This window comes from Leptopilina heterotoma, unplaced genomic scaffold (genome assembly GCF_015476425.1).
Source record: "Leptopilina heterotoma isolate Lh14 unplaced genomic scaffold, ASM1547642v1 Lhet_163, whole genome shotgun sequence".
Lineage (NCBI taxonomy): Eukaryota > Metazoa > Arthropoda > Insecta > Hymenoptera > Figitidae > Leptopilina > Leptopilina heterotoma.
This window is the reverse complement of record NW_025110879.1, coordinates 456300-479422: the sequence shown is the minus strand read 5'-3', so window position 1 is coordinate 479422 and position 23123 is coordinate 456300. Positions and strand designations below refer to the sequence as shown.

Here is a 23123-nt window from a genome sequence, read left to right as displayed (position 1 = left end):
TTCAATTAAACTTTTTGCTGAATTCTAATTTTCGGTTATAATTTACAATTTATATTTACAATTTTAATTAAAATTTTTTAATTAAGTAAAAATTCTTCACTTTAAAATGTTTCAAATGTTCTAAATAAATTATTATTTGTTTAAAATAAATTCAGAAAATTGTCTTATTTTTTATTAGTGACTTAATTAATCATTTTTTAACTCTCATGATTTTTAGTATTCAGAGTAAAAATATTTCCACTTTTTATTTACTGGAAATCTTTTATTACAGAATTTCTAGAGATTGTCAACTTTTCTCGATAATTCTAAATGTAAAAATACATAAATTTATTTTTTAAATTAGTAGAATTAATTTAATAATCAAATTAATAAAGTTAATTTAATAATAAAGTTTATAGATATAAATTAATTTTTAATTTAATTTCAATTGCAATTGCAATTTAATAATTGAATTTAGAAAATTAAAGTTAATTTCAATTTAATTTAAGTTCCTAATAATTGAATTCATGAAATTAAATTAATTTAAAAGTTAAATTCACAAAATTCATTAATCGTAAAATTGTTATAAAAAATTACTGAATTAAAATTTAACCGTAAGAATTATTGAATTAATTTTATAACCAAAAATCATGAAATAAAATTAATTTAATGCTTAAATCCATAAAATTTAATGAATTTAATAATTAAATTCATAAAATTTAATGAATTTAATATTTAAATTCATAAAATTGAATTAGTTTTCAAATTAATTTAATTTCAATTTCAATTTAAAAATTGAATTAAGAAAATTAAATTAATTTTCAATTCAATTTAATTTCATTTGAATAATTGATTTCATAAAATTAAATAATTTAATTTCAATTTCAATTTAACAATTGAATTTATAAATTTAAATTAATTTTTGAATTCAATTTAATTTCAATTTCAATTTAATAATTGAAATAATTAAATTTAATGATTGAATAAAGTAAAATTAATTTAATAATACAATTAAACAAATTGAATTAATTTAAAAATGAAATTCACAAAATTAAATTCACAAAATTGAATAATTAAAAATTAATTTAAAAACTAAATTAGAAAAATTGAATTAATTTAAGAACTAATTCGCAAAATTAAATTTACCAATTATCTATTCGACAAGAGTAACAAAAAATGATTTAATTAAGAATTTGGAGCTATCGAACCGTATTAAAAAAGAAGCAAATTTTATTTTTTTCGAAATTATGAACTGAAAAGTACGAAACTATTTGTCTTAAACGGCTTTCGTCTTCCAATTTTAGCGGCAGGGTTTTTTTTCGTCGTCATTACGGCAAGAATAAGATTTGTACGGACCAATTGGCAGACAGAAGCAATAAAGAGGGACTTTTTTCCTTTTTTCTTTTTTTTGTTACATTAAATTCGCAATGTCTATTATTATAATAATAATTACTTCTATAGGTGTGTTTTTCTAGCGACGCTACAAGTCGAGAAATGCGAGAATGATCGGTGTGTCTTTGTCGTGGAAAACGCATATTATATAATATATATATTTTTTTTTTAATGGGACGTCCTTGACCTTCTGGCTTAAAGTAAGCTAATATTATTCTTTGGTTAAAAACAACTATCCACGAGGTTTTTCACTTTTTTTTCATTTTTTTCATTATTTTTGTTGTTGTTGTCTTCTTTTTTTATTATCGCGCTGAAACTGTACACACGTCGCAGGAGTTGAAAAGCGTCGTCGTCGTCTTCGCAGGAGTCACGAATCAATTTTAATATAAACCTTATTTAATTTAAAAAGACCAGCTTTTTTCCCCACAGTTGTATATTAAAATTAATATCTGCTTTTTTTCTCTCTTTAAATAAAATCTTACACACTACTTATTTATAATCTCCTAACTGTTAGTGTTTTTTTTTTTCGTTATTTAGATGCCACTACTCTGAGTTCTCGCTTAAGTCACACCCCTAATCTAGTAAGCGATTGAGACGAAAGCTTAGGTTTTCCTCTTTTACTCTTTTTTTGAGGTAACTACTTATGAGGATAAATAAAAAAACGAATCTCTCTTTGTGTACGTGTGTGTGTTTTCTGTGTGTTCAATCTTCTGTCTTTCTCTCCGCAAATTCTCTTGTGTGTGCGTTTTTTTTTGGAAAACGTACATTATCACCCTGTACTTTTTTTAAATTTAATATTTTCCCGGGGAATTTTTTTTTTTTTTGAGATTATAATTTGATGGACAGTCAAGTACGAAAAATAAGGGAAATCAATTCTAAAACTCGAGGTATAGATTAAATGATTATTATTACAATTATTATCGGTGGGGGGAAATTAGCTTGTGCGATTGTACGTTCGTTTCACGATAAGCGTTCAATTCGCGTCAAAGCAATTCTTTTAGTTTTACGACGGATTTTGAGGACTTTTCCGGTTTTCTTTTCTAATCGTACTTTTTTTTTAGATCGGATTTGAACGAAATTCACCTTCTTTTATCTTTTCTAACTACACTCACCTTTTAATCGCTTTCTTCTTTGATATGTCAAAATGAGGAATTTCGTTTTCAGAAATAGTACAAGTCGTAGATTTTTCTTCTCCAAAAAAAAATTGTCGCATTCCCAATCGCTTTTCGAGTATTGACTAATCTTTTCTTGATAAGCAGAACTCGTTTCCTTGCCAAGATGTGCTTTTTGTTTTGAGAACGTACGTTGAGCTTTTCCTTGAAATTTGAGCATTCTCGTTCGATATCTTTTCCTCTATTTCTTGATCTTTTTTTTCTTTCGTTTCGTTCCCATTTTTGTGTGTTTTTTTTGTCAATTCGGACCAGCCGAATGGAGAAAAAAAATTAACGATTTCTGCTTTCAAATTTTTGTCTTCTTGTTTCTCTCTCACTTTTCTTGTTTCCGTTTTGTTTAGCACCTGCAGGTCGAAAAAATGTTTTTCACCATCTTTTTTTGCATTGCTTGTTCCACAAGCTTTCTCTTTTTTTTGTTTACTGTGTTAATTCACGAGTATTTTACGGGTAAAAGGACGACTTGGATTTTTTTTTTTTAGAAAAAAACATCTGAATCCCTTTTTCGAGGAGACTCTTCTTTTTTCATCGTCATCGTGACGAGAAAACCAGAAACAGACGTCACTGACGTACACGCCACCAAGTTTGTTGCACCTTTTCATGAAGTTTCTTGCAAATGCCGGCCAGCCTCCGTCACATCCCAGCGTCGCCGGCAGTTTCTTCTGACTCACCGCCCCCTTCTTCGCCGGATATTGCTGTCTGTTCGCCCTCCACTCCTTCGCCACTCTCATCTCCTTCCTCCAGTGTTACCTGCAAAAAAAATTCAAATTAATCTTCTGAAATTGAAAATACGCTATTTTTTATTTTTTCTGATCTTTTTACACAAAGATTGCCACAAAAATTTGATTTCTTTTCCCCAATTTCCTTGTCGAAGTTCTCTGATTTTCCTAAATTCCCTAATTCAAATTCTTCTAAAATTAGTTCAATTTTTGAAACTATATTCAATTAATTATTAAAAATAATAGATTTATAGAAGAATATTAGTTAAAAACACTAAAAAAATTGAATTTTGGAGAAGTTACAAATAATTGGGGAAATTCAATTATTTTCAAAAGTAATAAAATTCTTAGCAGAAATTCAATTATGGTCAAAAGTTTAAAAAAGTGTAGTCAAAATTTCAATTATCTTTATAAATAATAAAATTCTTCTCTGAAATTCAATTATTTTCAAAAATTTTTATAAAATCCTCAATTCAATGATTTTCAATAACTATTATTTTAATAAAGTTTTCCAAAAGAATTAAATTAGTTAAACAAATTTTTGATAAAATTCTTCGCAAAAATTCAATTATTTTCATAATAATAATAAATTTCACAGGAATTCAATTATTAACAAATTTTTATAATTTTCTCCGTAATAATTCAATTATTTTCATAAATAATAAAATATTTCACAAGAATTCAATTATTTATATAAAAAATAAAAATTCCTTTTAAGAATTCAATTATCACAAATAATAAGACTCATCGTAGAAATTCAATTATGTTAAAAAATAATAAAAAATTCTAGTTAAAATTTTAATTATCTTTATAAATAATAAAATTCTTCGCAAAAATTTAATTATTTTCAGAAAAAATAAAAATTTCACTGCAATCCAATTAAAATTTTTTTTTATTTTCTTCTCAATAATTCAATTATCTTCATAATCAAATTCTCTACAGGGATTCAATTATTTTCAATACAATTTTAATAACATTCTTTACAATTCAATAAAATTCTTTATAAGAACAAAGTTGCAATTAAATACTTTGAAAACATTTTATTCTTTTACAAAATAATGAAATTCTACGTAGAAATTTAATTATTTTGAAGAATTTGGTTAAAATTCTTTCTAAGAATTCTTCACTTATTTTTCAAACAATTTTAATAAAATTCTTACCAAAGAATTTAATTATTTTCAATACAATTTTAATAAAATTCCACCAAAGGATTCAATTACTTTTTTATTCATTTTTAAAAAAATTTTTCAAAAGAATTCAATTATTTTCATAAATAATATAATTCTTCGAAGAAATTCAATTATTTTCAGTACGATTTTAATAAAATTCTTTGTAAAAATTTTCAATAAAATTCTTTATAAGAACAAAATCTTAATTGAATACTTTGAGAATATTTCATTCTTTTCCTAAATAATAAAATTCTTCTTAGAAATTCAATTACTTTCAAAATTTTCAGTTAAAATTATTAAATAAACTGCATTATTTTAAAAAAATTTAAAGAAATTCTTCAAAAGAATTTAATTAGAATAATGTAATTATTCTTAAAAATTTTATTAAAATTCATCAAAAGAATTCAATTATTTAAAAATTTGTTGATAAAATTCATTATGAATTCAATAATTCAATAATTTAATTCTCGTACAACTTTCTAAGAAAAAAATTGATTGAAAAATGGATTTTATTTAAAATTTTAGATAATAATTAAATATTAAAACCACTATAGCGTGAATTTTTAGAATTAATTGAATTTTGAAAAGTTTTCAAATTTAAATATTTGAAAATTTGAATTTTTCATTAACTAATTAACAATTCTGTAGAATAAATTTTTTTTTTTTTGAATCCATTTGAATTTTTTATTTTCTAATATATACCTATTTAATTGAAGGATTTCCAAATAATTGAAATTATTTTGTAAAATTTAATTGTAAACAAATGGATTTAAAAATTTTCAAAGAACTTTTTGAAAAATTATTAAAAATAGTTGATTTAGCGAACATTTTTAGTAATTTTAGAATTAGAATTAAATTGAAAAAAATAATTTTGAAGAATTTACAGTAACAATATTATCACTCGGTCGTCTTTAATTATTATAAGTTGTATATTTTTTATTTGTTAATAATAATTTTTTTTTAATTTTCTAATTTCAAATATTATTTTATCATAAATCGGGAAAAAATTCGTGAAAAAATTTTATTTTCAATTTGTCTAGCAATATATTTTAATGAAAACAAAAGCTTTTTTAAAAAAAAACTAACTTCAAAGTGTGGACAGACAGAAAAAATGAAAAAATGAAAGAATACGAAGATTATTATATAGTTAATTTATTTTTTCCAATTACCTGGAAGTGTATTCGATCAGTCTGCTGTTCATTGGATTGCTGATCGTCGGATGGTGGCGATGGCGGTATCATTGATTGATACCAATCACGATTCTCCTCCAAAGTATCGAGTATTTCCTGCGCATCGGGATGAACAAGATCGGCCCATGTCTCCCATAATGGATGAACAATATAATCGATAAAACCAACTTGTGATTTTTCAATAGTTGCACTGTGTCGATCGCACATTGGACTAATGTCCATATTTTGATCGCGTTCACGATCACCTTGCAAGAAGAATTCCTCCATTAATAGACCAACCCATCGCTTATACAATTGCAATGGTTTCGTTGGATTTGATAGATCGGCGCAATGCACCAAATTCTCGAGAACTTGTATTCGATCGGTATAATTATCAAGTAATAATACACCTGAACCAGCGACTTTTTTTGTTTCAACCATTGTTTTTAAATCGGCCAATAATGTCATGTGCTTTGACATATCGGTCGAGAGCACCATATCAATCACCATTTTTCTCAATGTTTGACGTTGCTTCTTCGTCATATTCACAAAGATGTCACAGCCTTCGTTCTGTAGAAGCTTAAACGCCACTGCCAAATGATGATTTTCCAGCACTGATTCGTCGTTGTACATCAGAGCGAGTTCTGAACCTGTAAGAAGAAATTTACTTTTTAATTCTCTTTCACTGACAATTATTTTTTATTTTCTTCAATTTCTTTTGCACAACAATAATAAATTAATTAATAATTTCAATTTTCTTTATTCAAATATTCAATTTATTATTATTGTATGCAAATTACAATATTTTTTATTTTCAAATATAAACTAATTACAGATGGAAAATTTTTAAAATTATTATTACTGTCTATTACTATCAAAAATTTAAATAAAATTCTTCGGAGGAATTCAAGTATTTTCAATATAATTTTAATAAAATTTCACGAAAGGATTCAATTATTTTCTTAAATTTTAATAAATTCTTTAAAACAATTGAATTATTTTTATAAATAATAAAATTCTTCTTCGCAAGAATTAAATTATTTTGATGAATAACAAAATTCTTCTTCGCAAGAATTAAATTATTTTGATGAATAATAAAATTCTTCTCAGGAATTCAATTATTTTCAAAATTTTTAATTAAAATTATTAAAAAAACAATTTTTAAAAAACTTAGAGAAATTCTTCAGAAGAATGTTATTCTTTACAAAAACTAATAAAATAGTTTAAAAGAATAATTAATTATAATTGTTATTAACAAAATCGATTATATTAAAAAAATTAAAGAAAATTATTGAAAGAATTCCATTATTGGCAATTCAATTATTTCCAATACTTTATAATAAAATTCTGAGAATAATTTAATTATTTTCTGAAAATGTAAATAATTTTATTATTTACATTATTTAAAAAATTTTAAAGAAATTCTTCACAAAATTTAATTACTTTAAAAATTTGCAATTAAAACTATTAAAGAAACTCCATTATTTGAAAAAAATTAAAGGAAATTGTTGAAAAGAATTTAATTAGGATTTTAAAAAATTTTTACAAAAATTCTTCTCAAGAATTTAATTATTTTCATAAATAATAAAATTCTTTCATGAAATTCAATTACTTTAAAGAATTTTAATGAAATTCTTTGAAAAAATTTTATTATATTTTGAAAAATTTCAATAAAATTCTTTATAAGAAAAAAATGTAATGAAAATACTTTGAAAATATTTAATTCTTTTTCTAAATGATTATATTCTTCATAAAATTCAATTACTTTAAAAAATTTCAGTTCAAAATTTCAGTTCAAAGTATTAAATAAACGCTATTAAAAAAAATTTTTAAGAAATTCTTCAAAAGAATTTAATGAAGATATTTAAAAATTTTAATAAAATTCTTCGTAAAATATTCAATTATCTTGAAGAATTTTGGTAAAATTCTTATATAGATATGAATTCACTTATTTTTAATTCAATTTAAATAAAATTCTTACCAAGAATCCAATTATTTTCAATACAATTTTCACAAAATTCCACCAAAGGATTCAATTAATTGTTTAAATTTTTAATAAAATTTTTCGAAAAAATTAAATTATTTTCTTAAATTTTAATAAATGCTTCGGGAAACAATTACTTACTTGAATTTATCAGGAATTGATTCGTGAGACCAGGATGATCAACATCGTGGATAGTGGCCGCAAAAAGAGCTGCTGTGATTTCCAGTGGCGTGAATACAGACTGAAATTTATTAAATTACTTATTAAAAAAATATATTTTAGCAAAAAAAAAAAATTATTTCTTGTCCCTTAATTAATTTATTCTTAATAATAATTTCAGAATTTGAATTTCTTCTATTTATTTCTATTTCGTCTCTTAATTAATTAATTCTTAATATTAATTTCAGACTTTAAATTTCAGGAAAAAGACGAATTTCGAAAAAAATGACAGAAATTCTATGAAAAAAGAAAAAAAGAGAAAAATGACAAATTTGTGAAAATCGTCAGATTTAATTTTTTTTTTTAAATTTCTTTTTGAAAATCACCTCAAGTGCAGGAGTATTGAGAAGAGTGTGCGTGGATTGTGTGACGTCTGCTGCATGAAGGCTATTGTGGAAGGGATTATCCTTGACGTAATGATCCTCTAAGGTCATCATGAATGTGACAAAGGTCTTGGGAGGAATTGCCAGGGAATTGAGCAGATCACGACTCTGGAAGACTGTGTACGCCACGCAGGTCAACGGTCTATTATTACTGAGTTCACCTATCCTGAAGATGTCGATTCCCCACTTGTCAATGTCCGACAGATGCTGCAAATTTCAAATTAAACGTTAATTCAATCATTAATACGTCCCTACTCTCTATAGTTATAAACTTTGATTGTTCTCATCAAATCTTCATGTAATTTACACAAGCAAATCGACACAAGATATAATATCAATGTGTCCTCTCTATTCATAATTACATATTATACAAATTCTCTAAAATCTCATTTCAATATCCATTTTATTCTGGATTAAATTTTAAGCCGATTATCTTCTAAATCGTATTCTTTTGCAATCCTCAATATTGTCCACAGTCTTAATAACAATCGGCGCATTATTTTTCAAATACAAAAAATCTTTTGCGAAAAAGTTATTTAAATTAATTTTTTTACATTTTTTTCAGTAAGTGAATAAATAAATACATAAATAAATAGATAAATAAATAGATAAATAAATAAATAAATAAGTAGGTAAATAAGGTAAATAAATAAATAGATAGATAAATAATTAAGTAAATAAATAAGGAAATAAATAAGTAAATAAATAACTAAGTAAATAAATAATTAAATACAAAAACAAATTAATGAATTAATTAATAATTAGGAAAACTGAAAAAAATTGAAACAAATTAATTACTTGGAAAAATTTTACGGATTCAACTAAAACTAATTTTTTCATTTTTTTTACCATTTTTATTTTATTTTACCATTGGGTTATTAATATTTATTTTAATTTTCTTTTATCATTTGGATTTGAAAACTAATGAGCCTTGAGTGGTGTTTGTATTGATAATTTATACGTTATCTTTCAAGTGTCATTAATAATTTATCTCTAAATATTAGTTGTAATAATATATTTAAAGAAAATAAGCTGATAAGATGAAGATAAATTTGCAAAAATCTCTTATGTAAATTATAAATCAGAAAACATACTTTGCAGCAATAAAAAATTTAACATAAGAAAAAAAATATTCATAACTAAAGGAAAATTGCAAATAAAAATGATCTTTTGAGAAGAAAAAATTTTTTTTTCCTTTGAGGAAATGAAAATATGAATAATAAAAAATAAAATAAAAATAAATAAATAATGAAGAAAATTAGAATAATACGAGTAATAAAAAATAAAATGAAGAAAATAATAAAAAATATAAATAATAAGAAATAAAGTAAAGAAAATAATTAAAAAATATAAACAAAAAGAAATGAAATGAAGAAAATCATTAAAAAATACAAATAGAAAAAAAGTGAAATAAGAAAAATAGTAAAAATTATTAAAAATAATAGTAAAAATAATTAGTACAATCGTACGAAAGGGAATTTATTTTTTGTAAGCCCGTTTACTACTTAAATAAAAAACTAAAAAAAAAAAATAATGACAAATACAATAATAAAAAAGAAAATATCTAAAAAATATTAATAATAAAAAAATAAAAGGAAGAAGATAATAAAAAATATAAATACAGAAAATGAAATAAAAAATAATAAGAAATACAAATAAAACAATTAACGAAAAAAACACTTTCCACAATTTTTTTTTTAATAAAATCAAATGTTTAGCGCAAGAAAAATAAACTTTTAAATGAAAATATTTAATGGACTTTTTATTTAGTCGCATTTTTCTTTCAACAAAAAGAGTTTTTCGCTTTTGTGAATTTATTGAGTCTTTTCAGTGGATAAGGAAACGTTAAGTGAGACACTTTTTGTCTGACTGTGTCTTTATTTCCTCACTGTAGAAAACGATTTTTCAGATAAAGTACAGTAGATTAAAAACTCATCTTTTTTTCTCATGAAAGAAATGCATTTTAACGCTTTATTTATTTAAAAGAAAGTAATAAATAATTCTAAATAAAAAAAAAAAATTTTGTAATTAACATGAACATCAGCCAAAGGGAATGAAATCCATTCATCAAATATTTGCCAATTTCAATTTCCCCTCAATGACGTTAAATATATTTTTTGTTAATAAACATCTATTTCACGAATTATCAAAAGAAAATAAAGTAATTACTTTTTCATTAGCATTTAATATCGTTTGAAAATATCAAAAAGTAAACAATTATTTTTTTAAAGGGAACGAAATTTTTTTATAAAACAAAAAAATTAATAAACAAATTCAAAAATTGTTATTATTTTTATTATTATTATTATTATTTAATTTATAAAAAATATGAATTGGAATAAAAAAATTTGTTTAATAAATTAAAAGTAGAAAAACAAATAAAAATAATTATTATATTAAAAATTAATTAAATAAACAATAGTAATTACTTTTCATGAATTAAAAAGAATAGTAAAAATAAATAAAAATTATTTTCCATTCTAAAAATAAAATAATAAATCGGAGAGAGAAATGAGAGTTAAAAATAAATCGCGAATAAATGGTTAAATATTGAATCCGCTTTTGTGACACGTAATAAAAAAAAATAAAAATAAACAAAAGGGTGTATTATTGAAATAATTTTTTTTCCATTTTTTATAAGTGAATCAGATAGGAACACGTGTTTACAAAAAAAAAAGAAGCCCCTACTTGCTCAACCCATAAATGGTGCAGTGAGTATTATAATTTTTCCTGAAAGTTAATTTCGGATATGGAAGAAGAAGAAAACATTTTTTTTTCGTATATGTAAAATTAATATATTCAGAAAAGTCTACCATAAGTGTTGAGACGAATAAATAGACAAAGTTTGGTACGTCAATGTAATTTAAAAAAAAATATTTAATCAACTTGAATCAAAAGGAACATTTTGTCATTATAATTTATTAATTTTAATAGAGTTCGTGACGCACTTTACCGAACATTTTTATCTTATTGGTAAATAATCATTTGAATACAAGTAAGATTAATTATTAAAAAATTCTTCTGCGTTTTTTTGGGAAATATAATAAATAATTAATATTTTATCATTTACTTTTAATAACTGAAAAACTTGTTTTCCATTTTCTTTATATTAAATAAACGTTTTTTAGAACTTTATTTATAAAAATGATTTTTTATTTGATCAACTGAAAATCGTTATTTTTGTTTCAACTTACAAATTTTTTCAGAACTTTTCATATTCATTTTTAAAAATATAAAAAAGTTTTTTTAATTCTTTCATTTATAAATATTTATAAAAATATTTTCTTATTTTCAGAAATAGTTTTCAATTTTTAGAAATATTTTATAGTTTTTGAGAAATAATTTACAGAAATAATTTATAGCTTTTTAGAAATAGTTTTTCAAATTGTTTTTGAAAATATTTCACAAAAAAAAAATGCAATTATAAATTTTTCATTCAATTTTTTTTAACTCTGTCGTTAAATATATATTCTGATAAAATATTTTTTGTACAATGGCTAATTTTAGAAAGCCGTAAAATAAGTTTATTATATTATTTTGTTTGGCGCCACTGACATGGAATATGTGGGCGCAGTGGAAAAAAGGCGAAATAAACTTTCTGAAAATGGCAAATATTGAAGAAACAAACCGATTAGGGAATTTCACGTGGGCGCTAAAAAAATTTGCGTATATATATATTTTGCTGATGCGATTCTCAAAAACGAAAAAAAGAAATATTTCCGTATTTAAAAATAAAAAATTTCCTGAATATAAAAAACAGAAAAATTATTTTTTTTTAATTTCAAATTTAAATTTTTAAAAATTAATTTTTGAAAATGAAATTCTCCACTTTCAAAATTTTCTGGTTGAAAAAAAATTGCTATCAATATTATTATGAATTTTTTAAACAAAAAAATCTTTCTAAATTTTCCGGTTCAAATAAAAAAAAACGAAAAGGAAAAATATATTATTATCTACTAAATAATATTTTTAATAAAATTTTCATTATAAAGCGAATTTTTCCTCGAAACTTAATTTAAACATAAATTTTTATACTACTCTCAAGGAAAAACAATTTCTAAATGTTAAATTATTTATAAAAACTAATTGCTTTCTAAAAAAAGTAATTATTTTTCAAAAGTAAATTCCTTTCCAAGGTAAATTTACATTTAAAAGTAAATTTACATTCAAAGGTAAATTTTTATTTTCAAAAGACTATTTTATTTGCAAAGAAAATTAGTTTCTATCTATGGAATAAAAAATTTTATTTCCGAAAAAAATTAATAAGTTATTAAATTATTAAAAATTAAGCGAATTCGTAAATTAAAAAATTTAAATAAAATTAAATAAATTAACGAATAGAAAAGTTTTTAGACTGTATTAAAAAAATTTCTTTGATTTTTTAAATTCTTTTTCTTCAATTTTGGAACAATTTTGGACAAAATTAAATTATTCACCCGGGAATTTGAGTCATTTTAATTTTATAATAAATTGTACAGTTCTATCTCAATGAGGATTCCTTTGTTAATTAAATTTTCTTTATGCAATTAAAAATGAATTGAAACAATGAAATTCTGTATATGTGAAATATTTGAATGAATAAATTCTGTAACGAATTTATGAACTAAAGAGAAATATTAACGAAGCTGTAAAACTTATATTTAATAAATTTACAAACAAATTGTGAATAACAACAAATTTTTTACTTACAAAAAATTCTATTTCTTTAATTTAATTTTGTATTCAATTTATTTTTTCAGTTCATTTAATTTTATTCAATTTTTTTTTTTATTTTATTCAATATTGTAGGTATTCAGTTATTTTCTTCCTATAAATTTATTAATTTTTCAATTAATTAATTAATTAATTAATTAAAATTAAAAAAAAGTAATTAATTTAATTTGTTTAGATTTAAAAAAGATTTTTTTAAAAATAATTTCCCTAGATAAAAAAAATTATTCTTATTCAGCGAAAACAGGATTTTTTTGTGTTTTGCAAAGAAGATAAACGACTTTTGAGAAAAGGGAGATATTTAAATTTAAAATTTCATTATGTAAAATACCTTGCCAAGTTTTTCTTCATCAGGTGTTTCAACACCATGTACAGGTACTCGTTCACCGGTGAAACTATTAGTATGCGTTAAGGGTCGTTTAACACCACTAATATGGGACATCGCGGCTGGTCCTTTTTGTAGTCGATCCTTTTTCTTAGCCGCTCTTGCGTCCGCACTTCCGGTTGGAGCCACAGCATCCTCAATTCGTAGGGATGGTAAATCCAACTCTTGTTGTTTATCTGCAAGCAAAAAAATTTTTTTTTATTTAAACAATCATCGAATTTGTAAAATTCCACATAAACTAAAATGATAATAATTATTATTCAATAATAAATAAGTAAATAAATTATAATTACAATAATTATTATAATTCAATAAAAAAATTATAACTACAATAATAATAATTATTGTTTAATAAATAAGTAAATTATAACTATGTACAATAATAGTTATTATTATTCAAAAGTAAATATTTATAATCATTATTATGTAAAACATATAATATTTTGTAATTGTGCTAAAATTGAAAAATAATCGAAAAAAAATGTTTCCTATCAAAGAATAATTTTTTTTTATTAACAAGTTTAAATAACGATAAAAAATTGAATTTGTCAAGTTTCAAAAATAAATTTTTATTACTTTATGGTATATTTAAGGAAATCAAAAATAAATTTTATTCCTTTCTTTCTATACTACATTGTGTATTAGAAATCAAAAATAAATTTTTATTATCATTGCGCGTATTAGAAAATATGAAAATGTAATAAACAAAATTTACTTTGAGGAGAAAAACAAACCTGTTAGACTATTGTTATTTTTTTAATCTGATCGTAATTTTTTATCAACGTCAATAAAACTGTAAAATGTCTTTTTAACTTCAGAATTCCGGGATTTCGATGGTCATTTATTTTTTTTTGGTTTGTTCCACTTTTGTCGCTGATAAATTTTTTTTCGCGAGATACGCACATGTTGACAAGTAATGAAAAAATATTTCATAAAATATAGTAGATAAAATATTATTAAAATATTTTTTGCTATTTTTATTTTTTTCATTTACAAAAATATATTTTTTTTTGCTTATTTTGTAAAAATAATTTTTTTATTTGTTTATTTAAAGAAATGAAATGTTTTCTTTTATTTAGAAACTCGTTAATACTGTATAAATAAAAAATTAATTACAATAGCAATTTATTATAAATTAAGAATAATTAATTATTAATTAATAAAAATCAATTACTATTAATTAATAATTAATTTGTAATTGTTTTATATGATTATTTAAAATCCCACTTTTATAAATAAAATTATCTCTGCAAAAAACTTTCTTCAAAAGAAAATTAACCACTTCAGATTAATAATAAATAAAAAATTCTAATTTATCATTTCCGACAATTTTCGATTTTTTTTCTTTCATTTTTCACTTCGTACTCAGAAGAGGAGCAATTTTTTTTTACTATTACGAAATAAATTTTCGAAGAATAAGAGGAACAGTAAAAATAAATATGGTACAGTTACGATTGATTGCACTACTGGAATATTTTTTTCTTTTTTAACTGCGCATATTTGAACTTGGAAAAATTGGTCTTATACTATAAATATGTGATGAGACATTTGAAGGTCATGTACCACTCCTTAAAATATTAAAGAATAAGAAAAAAAAACTTTTTTTTTGCAGTTACGCAGTTAATCTAATCGATAATTATTTGAATTGTGACAATATATTATACACATAATTATGTATATATATATATATAGAAAATTAATTTGTATTTTACACGCGTCCACTTAATTATATAAAACATAAATAGATTTATCAATAGTGACGCCGTTCAAAGATCGTCAAGACAAGAGATTAGGCGCGACGAAACGATTCTTATGAGACAATCGATATCTATTTTTTTACAGCTTCAATTTTTTATTATTTTTAGCAAATTATAATTTTTTTTTTAAATAACTTTTCGATATTTTTGAATTTTTCGCCTTTGAATTATTAGTTTTTTTAATGTTTTAATATTTAATTTTTTAATATTTTACTATTTGTTTATTATTCATAGTTAATGGTTTTTTGTTCTATTATTTTTTATGTATTTACTTATTTAATATCAACGGTCTTACAAAACAAAAACCCCCCTTTTTATTATTTTTTTAATAAATAGTAAAATAATAGACAATAAATAAATAATAAATAGACAAAAAATAGAGAAATGTATAATAAATAAATAGGAAATAAATAATAACTAATTAATTAATATATGTTTAAAATTAAAAACAAAAATAAAATCTAAAATGAAAAAAACAAAATTGACAGAATAAATTAAAATTAGACAAGTTATTAATTTTATAAAAAAATTAAAGTTCCTCGACGTTATTAGCAAAACTTTTTGAAATGAATTTTAATCTCTCGACTCTCGTCTTTCGATAAAACAGAAGAAAAGTGTTGAAATACACATTCAAAAGGATGTCAGTCAAATTCAAGGTTTCGTATATATATATGTATATATTCAAAATTGCTTGTTAACTTGTCACGCAAAGTTTACCTACCATTCTGACAATTTTTGTAACACTCAAATAAAATCAATTTTCTCATCGTGAAGTGCGTCGTTCCTCTTTTTTTATTTTTTTTGGCAAAAGAAAAAAAGCCAATTCAACTTTTTGATTAATTATTTTTTATTCGTCCTTTTTATCCTTCCTCTTTCTTCAATTTTTTTATTGTTTCTACAATTTATTTTAATTTAATTTCTTCACGTATTTGGAACTTTCAAATTTTTTTTCTAAAAATTTTTTTGGGAAAATATAAATTTTTGGCTTATTAAAATATTTGTTGTCTCTTCTTTTGTTTCAGTATTTATTTTAATATTCTCTCTTTTTTTATTTTAATTTCTACTTTCTTTTCTTTGTTTTAATATTTATTCTCCCTTTTTTTAATTTCAATTTTTCTTCTTCTTTTTGAAAGTGAATATATATGTAAAATTTAAAAAACACAGAAAAGATTTTTCTCTTTTATACAGAAAAGCAGATACTGATGGCGATATCAATTTTATCTTACTAAACAAGTTACACGTCTTGTCGTGTCATTTCAAGTTTTCTTGTTATACATTTTATCAATAAACACGTCAGAGTGGTCAAGATATTAAAAGTGGCGTACGTTTTCTTTGATAAGACTTTCATTTTTCTTACATTTTCCTTTTTTATCAAATCATCATCAAAAAAAAAAAAAAAAAAAAGAAAAAAAAGTGTGACTCTAATTAACTCCACTAATTTTAATTTATTATTCATTAAATTTCGTACAAAAGTAAATAATAATTTTATTATATTATAAATAATTATATATAATTATAAATAAATATTATTTCACTATGAATAATTGTATTGTTATTAATACAATAATTAATTCAAAGAATAAAAATACTGAACAAAAATGTTTGAAAAAATAATGAAACAACGAATTTATTTACTTTCTTTTGCGAGCTTAGTTAATAGTTTATAATAATTAATGATTTTTCTTACCAAGGAAAGTGCTACAGATGTATTCAGAAATCTGATTGCCAGACTTGGATGACTCCGAGAAGTGTGAAAGTTCTTTGTTCAACATCCTTTTAAACTGTAATCACAAAGCAAATATTCCCATTTTAATTTAATTAATTGCAAAGAGTTTGATTTCTAATTCTACTTAATTAACTAGTTCAGTCATTATTTCTTAAAATAATGGGCAACTTCCATTATTTATTATTACTCCATTGTTAGTTAATTAATTTACCTCTTTATTTACTCATTTATCTACTTATTATTCTCTAATTAATTAACTGTAAAATTAAATTAAAATAATATCTAATAATTATACTAATAATTAATTTATTTTTAATTATTAACTCTAATTTAATTATTAATTAATTAATTTGTTATAGTAGGTAATATTAGTAATTAATTAATTAGTTACAGTGAATAATTAGTTATAATAAATAATTAATTAGTCAAAATAAATAATTAGTAATTAATAATTAGTAATATATTAAAAAAAAGTAATTAGTAATTTATTTTTCAGTGAATTTCTATCCCTAATGGTGAAATAGAACTAAAAATAAATTTTCTATGAATCAGTGAAAGATACTTCACTATTTAACAAACAATGTAAAACAAATACAATATTTGTTTATTTATACAAATACAAAAATTTCACGGAAAATAAATCAATCAATTCCTCAATGGATACAAATAAAGAGTTACAATTTATTTACAATCACAAAATATTTGCTAAAGAGTGTGAAAAATTTCTCCTCTTTTTAATTCTTTTGAAAAGAGAAATTTTCTCCGAAAATTTCTTTAATAGTACACTTATCAATTTGCAGAATAATTATTTACTATTGACAATTCAAGGAAAACTTTTTTTCACAGAGATGATATTATATCGATTTAAGAAAACTTAACTATCATTATTATATCAATTGATTTTTATCGGACAAATTATAATTCTGTTGATGATTTCTTTATAAAAATGTGTCTTTGATTTTTTGACAAATGGAAAAGAAAAAAATGATTGATGGAGAAAAAACCGATTCATTTGTTTATTATTATTATTTGTCCTTTTTAATTCGTATAAATTAATTAAAAAAATCGTTTTTCTAAGAATTGATAAAATTCCGTCTCTAAAATTTTGTCTGATGAGATCAAAATAACAATAAAAAAAAATAATAATTGGACGAAATGAAAGAAGAAAAATTAAGAATTAAGTCAATTTTAGACAATCAGGTCAATTTTCAAAGAAATTTTCTTATTCGTACTGTTAAAAGTCGAGAAAGGGGATTTTTCCCCTTTAAAAGGAATTTCAAAATGAAGTGAAAAATTACACGACTCACAGAATCAGATTTTTTTCTTCTCTTTTTGATCATTTATCACAGAGAGAGTTGAAATCCCTTTTTCTTTTTATATAAAGGAAAAATTCTTCTAAGACCTTGTTACTTTACGAAAAATTTATTTGTTTACAAAAAAGGAAAAATTGACAAAGATCTTAAATTTACACTCATAGTTGTTAATTAAATCCCCACTCTAATTATATTCATATTTTCAATTAAACATTTTTCTCTTTTTGTTTCCATTTGTGAATTTAATTTTAACGAAATTTTATTTTTCTGAAAAACGTCTAGAAAAGGGAAAGAAAAAAATTTCAAATGAAAATTTGTAAAATATCAGTAAGAAGTAAGTAAAAAAAAAATAAAATAAAAAAAGAGAATTTCAATGAAATTTAAGAAAAACTCGTTTTTTAAAAAACAAGAGGCGAAAAATGAATTTTTATTTTAGAAGCAATGTGAAAAAATTTTTATAGATAAAAATGTTTTCAATTCTCAATCGTAATCGATATTGAGAAATTGGTTTTAGAATTCTTTTTAACTCGAAAAAATTTAATTAAAAAACATTAATTTCCTGTAGAATTTTTTATTCGCGATTTCTTTTATTTTCTATATAAATTTTCACTTTATTTCTCAACTCGAATAATATTTTTTCATTTTTTTTTCTATTTCTGTCCCTTTGACTTATATTTCACAATTTTTTAAATTATTTTCTTTATATTGTACATATTTTAATTTCATTTATTATTTAGGTACCCTTTAAACGATTGAATTCAATTGTTTCTTATTTAATATTTTCTATATATTTTACAATTTAATTTTTATTGGAAAAAATATTTCGCACTAAATTATTCTTGTTATTATTAGGTTATTATTAATTTACTTCTTATTATGAATATTAAAATTAAAAATAATTTGTATTACCAACTAATTTAGAAGTTTAAATAATTATTAACTAATAAGTTGTTATTTTATTTATTATCATTTATTTTTTTATTTGCTAGTTTTTAGTATTTATTTAAATTATTATTAACTACTATCTTACTCAATATTATTTGATTAATTATTATTCATTTTTTTTTTATATTTTGTTGTTATTTTTACAAACAAACAAACAAATAACTAGATAATTAAAAAAATCTTTTTCCAGTTAAAAAATAAAAAATTGCATAAGAACTTTTTCCAGTAAAAAAATAAAAAATTCAATGAAAAAATATTTTTCCAATTAAAAAAAAATTAAAAAATAAAGCTTTTCGAGTTCAAAAGATTTTAAAAAATAAATCGAAACCTATAAAAATTGACAGCTATAATTAATATTATACATTAAAAAAAAAATCCTAAACGAAAAATTACCGAATTTAATTTCGAAATTTGTCGAATTATTTTCTAACAAGTTTTTTTTTCTCTCCTGTTGTCGATAATCAAAGCCGATACTAAAAAGCCTGTTGAAATATTAATCAACTTGGACAACTAATTAATATTTATCAATGAAGATCAAGAATGATGAAATACTGATAAAAAATTTCAACTTATATATATATGGAATGTTGAAAAATTTAATTTTGCATAATGGATGCTGAATGGGAAATATATATTTTTTTTCATTTCCAAAAAAGGAATTCCAATATAATTTATAACATCTCTTACTGTGTGTGTGTATGTGTGTGTATTTTTGGTATTTGTACCCCCCTTAATGTGAAAAAATAAATAGATATTACGTGCGTAAACGAAATTGTAAAATTGTCTTATGACAATTTTTCAAGCATTTATAATGATTAAAGTCTTATAATGACAGTGACATAATACACACGTTTTTTGTGTACAGTAGTCTTTAAAAAGATGATATCTCACACATATTTACGAATTATATATTATGTTCAACGTAAAGTTGAAAACTTTTGCAAGTCGTTTTTATTTATAAAAGCGTTGATACATATATGTAGTCTGAAAAATTTAGCAGTATATATATGTATAACTAATACATATAACAACATTCATCAGAATAAAGGAGGGATTATGGAAATTTTTTTTTCCAATTGTTTTTTTTTTTTTTTTTTGAAGATTTTACATTTGATTTATGATTCATCTTAAAAAATGATTTAAACACATCTTTGCCTGTAAGTATATATCTCTATAAAAAAATTGTCGATTGTTTATCGTCAAAATAGAATAGAAAAACAGATTTTTCCATGAGATAAGTTTCACTTTTTACAAGTCATTCAGAAAACAGGTTAGTTTTTTTGTTTTTTTAGTAAAAAAAAATAGTTTTTCATTAAAAAATATATTTCTATGTAAAAAAATGGAAAATTTCATTAAAAATATCTTTTTCCATTAAAAAAATATGTTTTTACTAAAAAAATATTTTTCCTGTTAAGAAAAAATAAAAAATTTTATTAAAAAAATATTTTTCTAATAAAAAAATATTTTTATTAAAAAATAGGTATATCTTTGCAGTAAAATTCCAGAGTACACTAATTCGAGGTTTCACTGCAAAAAATACAAAATTTCAAAATGAAACTATAATTTGATTAAATTATATAAAATTATAAATAAATATTAAATCGCATTTTGAATAAAAAAATAAATAATAATATAACAACTAATAAATAAGTAAATACTTGAATAAAAATTTTAGTGGAAATAATTTGAAAAATTTCCAGAAAAAAACATTTCGAAAATTTATTGCAATTTCTTTAAATATTAAACAAACGAAAAAAAATTTTCGTTGATTAAAAAAGAATTAAAGTATTTGTGAATTTTTTTTACAGCACATAAGGTTACAAACGGGTAAAAGTGCGCGTAAATCTTAAAATCTTGATCATAAACTTTTACTATCTAGATCGTAAAATTTACAATCTAGAAGAAAGTAAAACTTTATACTTAAGTAAATAAATGACTTTATTTACAATCTATTGTGTATACAGTTTATTTCTGATTAAGAGTATTGCCAAAGGAAGAAATTTAATTTATTTGTTATTTGGAAAAAAATAGTAACTTATTACTTTGTCATTTTATAATTATTATTCAATAATTATTCGATAATTAGTATTCAATAATTATTCGATAGTTATTATTTAATAATTATTCGATAACAATTATTTAATATTTAATAATTATTCGATAATTATTATTGAATAATTATTCTATAATTATTGTTTAATAATTATTATTCAACAATTATTATTAAATAATTTTTCAATTATTAATATTGAATATTTTTATTTAATAATTAGTATTCAATCATTTTTTTTGCTCCTGACCAGAGAAGCAACAAGCAACTCTTTCGCCACCTATCGGAAGCGTCATGGAATTAAAAAGTCGCGAAATTCAAATTTAAACGAAAAACTATTCAATAATTACTCAATAATAGCTATTCAATAATTATTTCGTTACTACTTAATACAAATTTTGTAATTTTTAATCTATTATTCAATCAATTATCATAATTATAATTATTTAGATTTCATTTATTCTCATTTCCGTAAAACGTAAAAATTATATACACATATAATAATTAAATAATTAAGTTTCTAGGAATAAAATGTCGCGACTTACATAAAGCACTTACAAAGTGAGTAATAAGAAAATTGCCAACAATAGAAAATAAAAATTGAATACAAGAAAATAGGAAATTTTTAACACTAGAAAATTAAAATTACAATAATTATTTGACGATAATTGTTTGTCGTTTAGTGAACTAAAAAAGTTAATTAATCGTTTTCATTTATTCCTTTCTTTATTATACAAAGAGTACGATTTCATTAAAAAAAGGAAATAAATATAAATGTCGATATAGGAAGTTCAACATCAACTTTAACTATTGATTCGAGGTTACTCATATACATATAGCCTGTCAGACAGATTGGTTTTACTACATATTCTCAAAAAATATGATATGAATCTCATTATTTTCTTCTTAAAAAAAAGAACACAACTCTTTTTTTATTATGTCAAAACGCCTAATTATCATACACAAATATTAATATAATATTAATAATAATAATAAAAAAAATAATAATAGTAAAAATAATAATAATGATGTCTTAGGGAATTGATTAAAATGACATATTTTATTGTTCGAGGAGCACGCAAATTAAAAAAAAAGTGAATATATAATATGTTAATTATTGTGAAAGGTCAGGAAAATATGTACGCACATTTTGAACTTGTTTCGTTATATATGTTAAGGAAATTTTAAAAAGCAATTTTGCATATAATTAATGTAAGTGGAAGGATATAAGAAAAGAATACCTAATATGATATTTGAATATTTTTACAGTTTTCTTTTTCTCGCCCGCACATTCTTTATTTTAAAATTACTTTTCGGTTCATTTATATATTTATTATTCTCACATTTTTTTCGAAACGTTAATGGAATTTTAATTTTTTAAAAATATTTTATGTAATTAAATTCCTTTTATAAAACTGAAACTATATATATGAAAATGAATAAATAATACTAAAATATATGGAAATCAATGAATAATACTAAAAGTATGGAAATAAATAATACTAAAAGTATGAAAATAAATAATGCTAAAAGTATGAAAATAAATAATGCTAAAAGTATGAAAATAAATAATGCAAAAAGTATGAAAATAAATAAATACCAAAGAATATAAAAAATTACAATAAAATTTCTAATAAAAAATTTTTTTTCATTAAAAAACCCTTTTTTTGCAATAACAACCTGTCTGAAAAATATAAATCAAAATTTTTTTTTTTTACAAACAGAAAAATCAACTTACAAACTGTAATAAAGGCGAAATACAGAAAAATTTAATGTTTCCCCGGTTCTTATTAAATTTCAAGGCAGAAATATCGATTTCATTTTTATTTTGAAACTGACTTTTCTCTCTTGTAAGCACTCTTGGCAATATTGTCCCATATTCTTAACGTTCAAAATGCAACTGTCTTTACAAAAAAAAAGATCTTCCACTTCTAATATATGAAGTAGACAAATATATTTTATTGACGGATTAAGTTCAGACTGTTGTTAAATATTTTTAAATTTATCAAAATTTCCCAATTTTTCATTATTTGAATTATTATATACACTACATT

At 21.6% G+C, this 23123-nt stretch overlaps 1 protein-coding gene across 10 annotated transcripts in view; it reads right to left on the bottom strand.

The window, feature by feature from the left end:
• Window positions 1–2433: 2433 nt before the first annotated feature.
• The window catches only part of LOC122499040 (cAMP-specific 3',5'-cyclic phosphodiesterase, isoforms N/G), a 340358-nt gene continuing 319668 nt past the window's right edge, over window positions 2434–23123 (bottom strand). For all 10 annotated transcript variants that reach the window (XM_043607091.1, XM_043607085.1, XM_043607086.1 and 7 more), the window contains 6 exons: window positions 16723–16816; window positions 13225–13454; window positions 8127–8390; window positions 7723–7822; window positions 5598–6247; window positions 2434–3290 (listed from right to left, as the gene is read on the bottom strand). In XM_043607091.1, the coding sequence (XP_043463026.1) occupies window positions 3174–3290; window positions 5598–6247; window positions 7723–7822; window positions 8127–8390; window positions 13225–13454; window positions 16723–16816 (1455 nt within the window). In that variant the 3' untranslated portion in view covers window positions 2434–3173. The remainder of the gene's footprint in view (window positions 3291–5597; window positions 6248–7722; window positions 7823–8126; window positions 8391–13224; window positions 13455–16722; window positions 16817–23123) is intronic.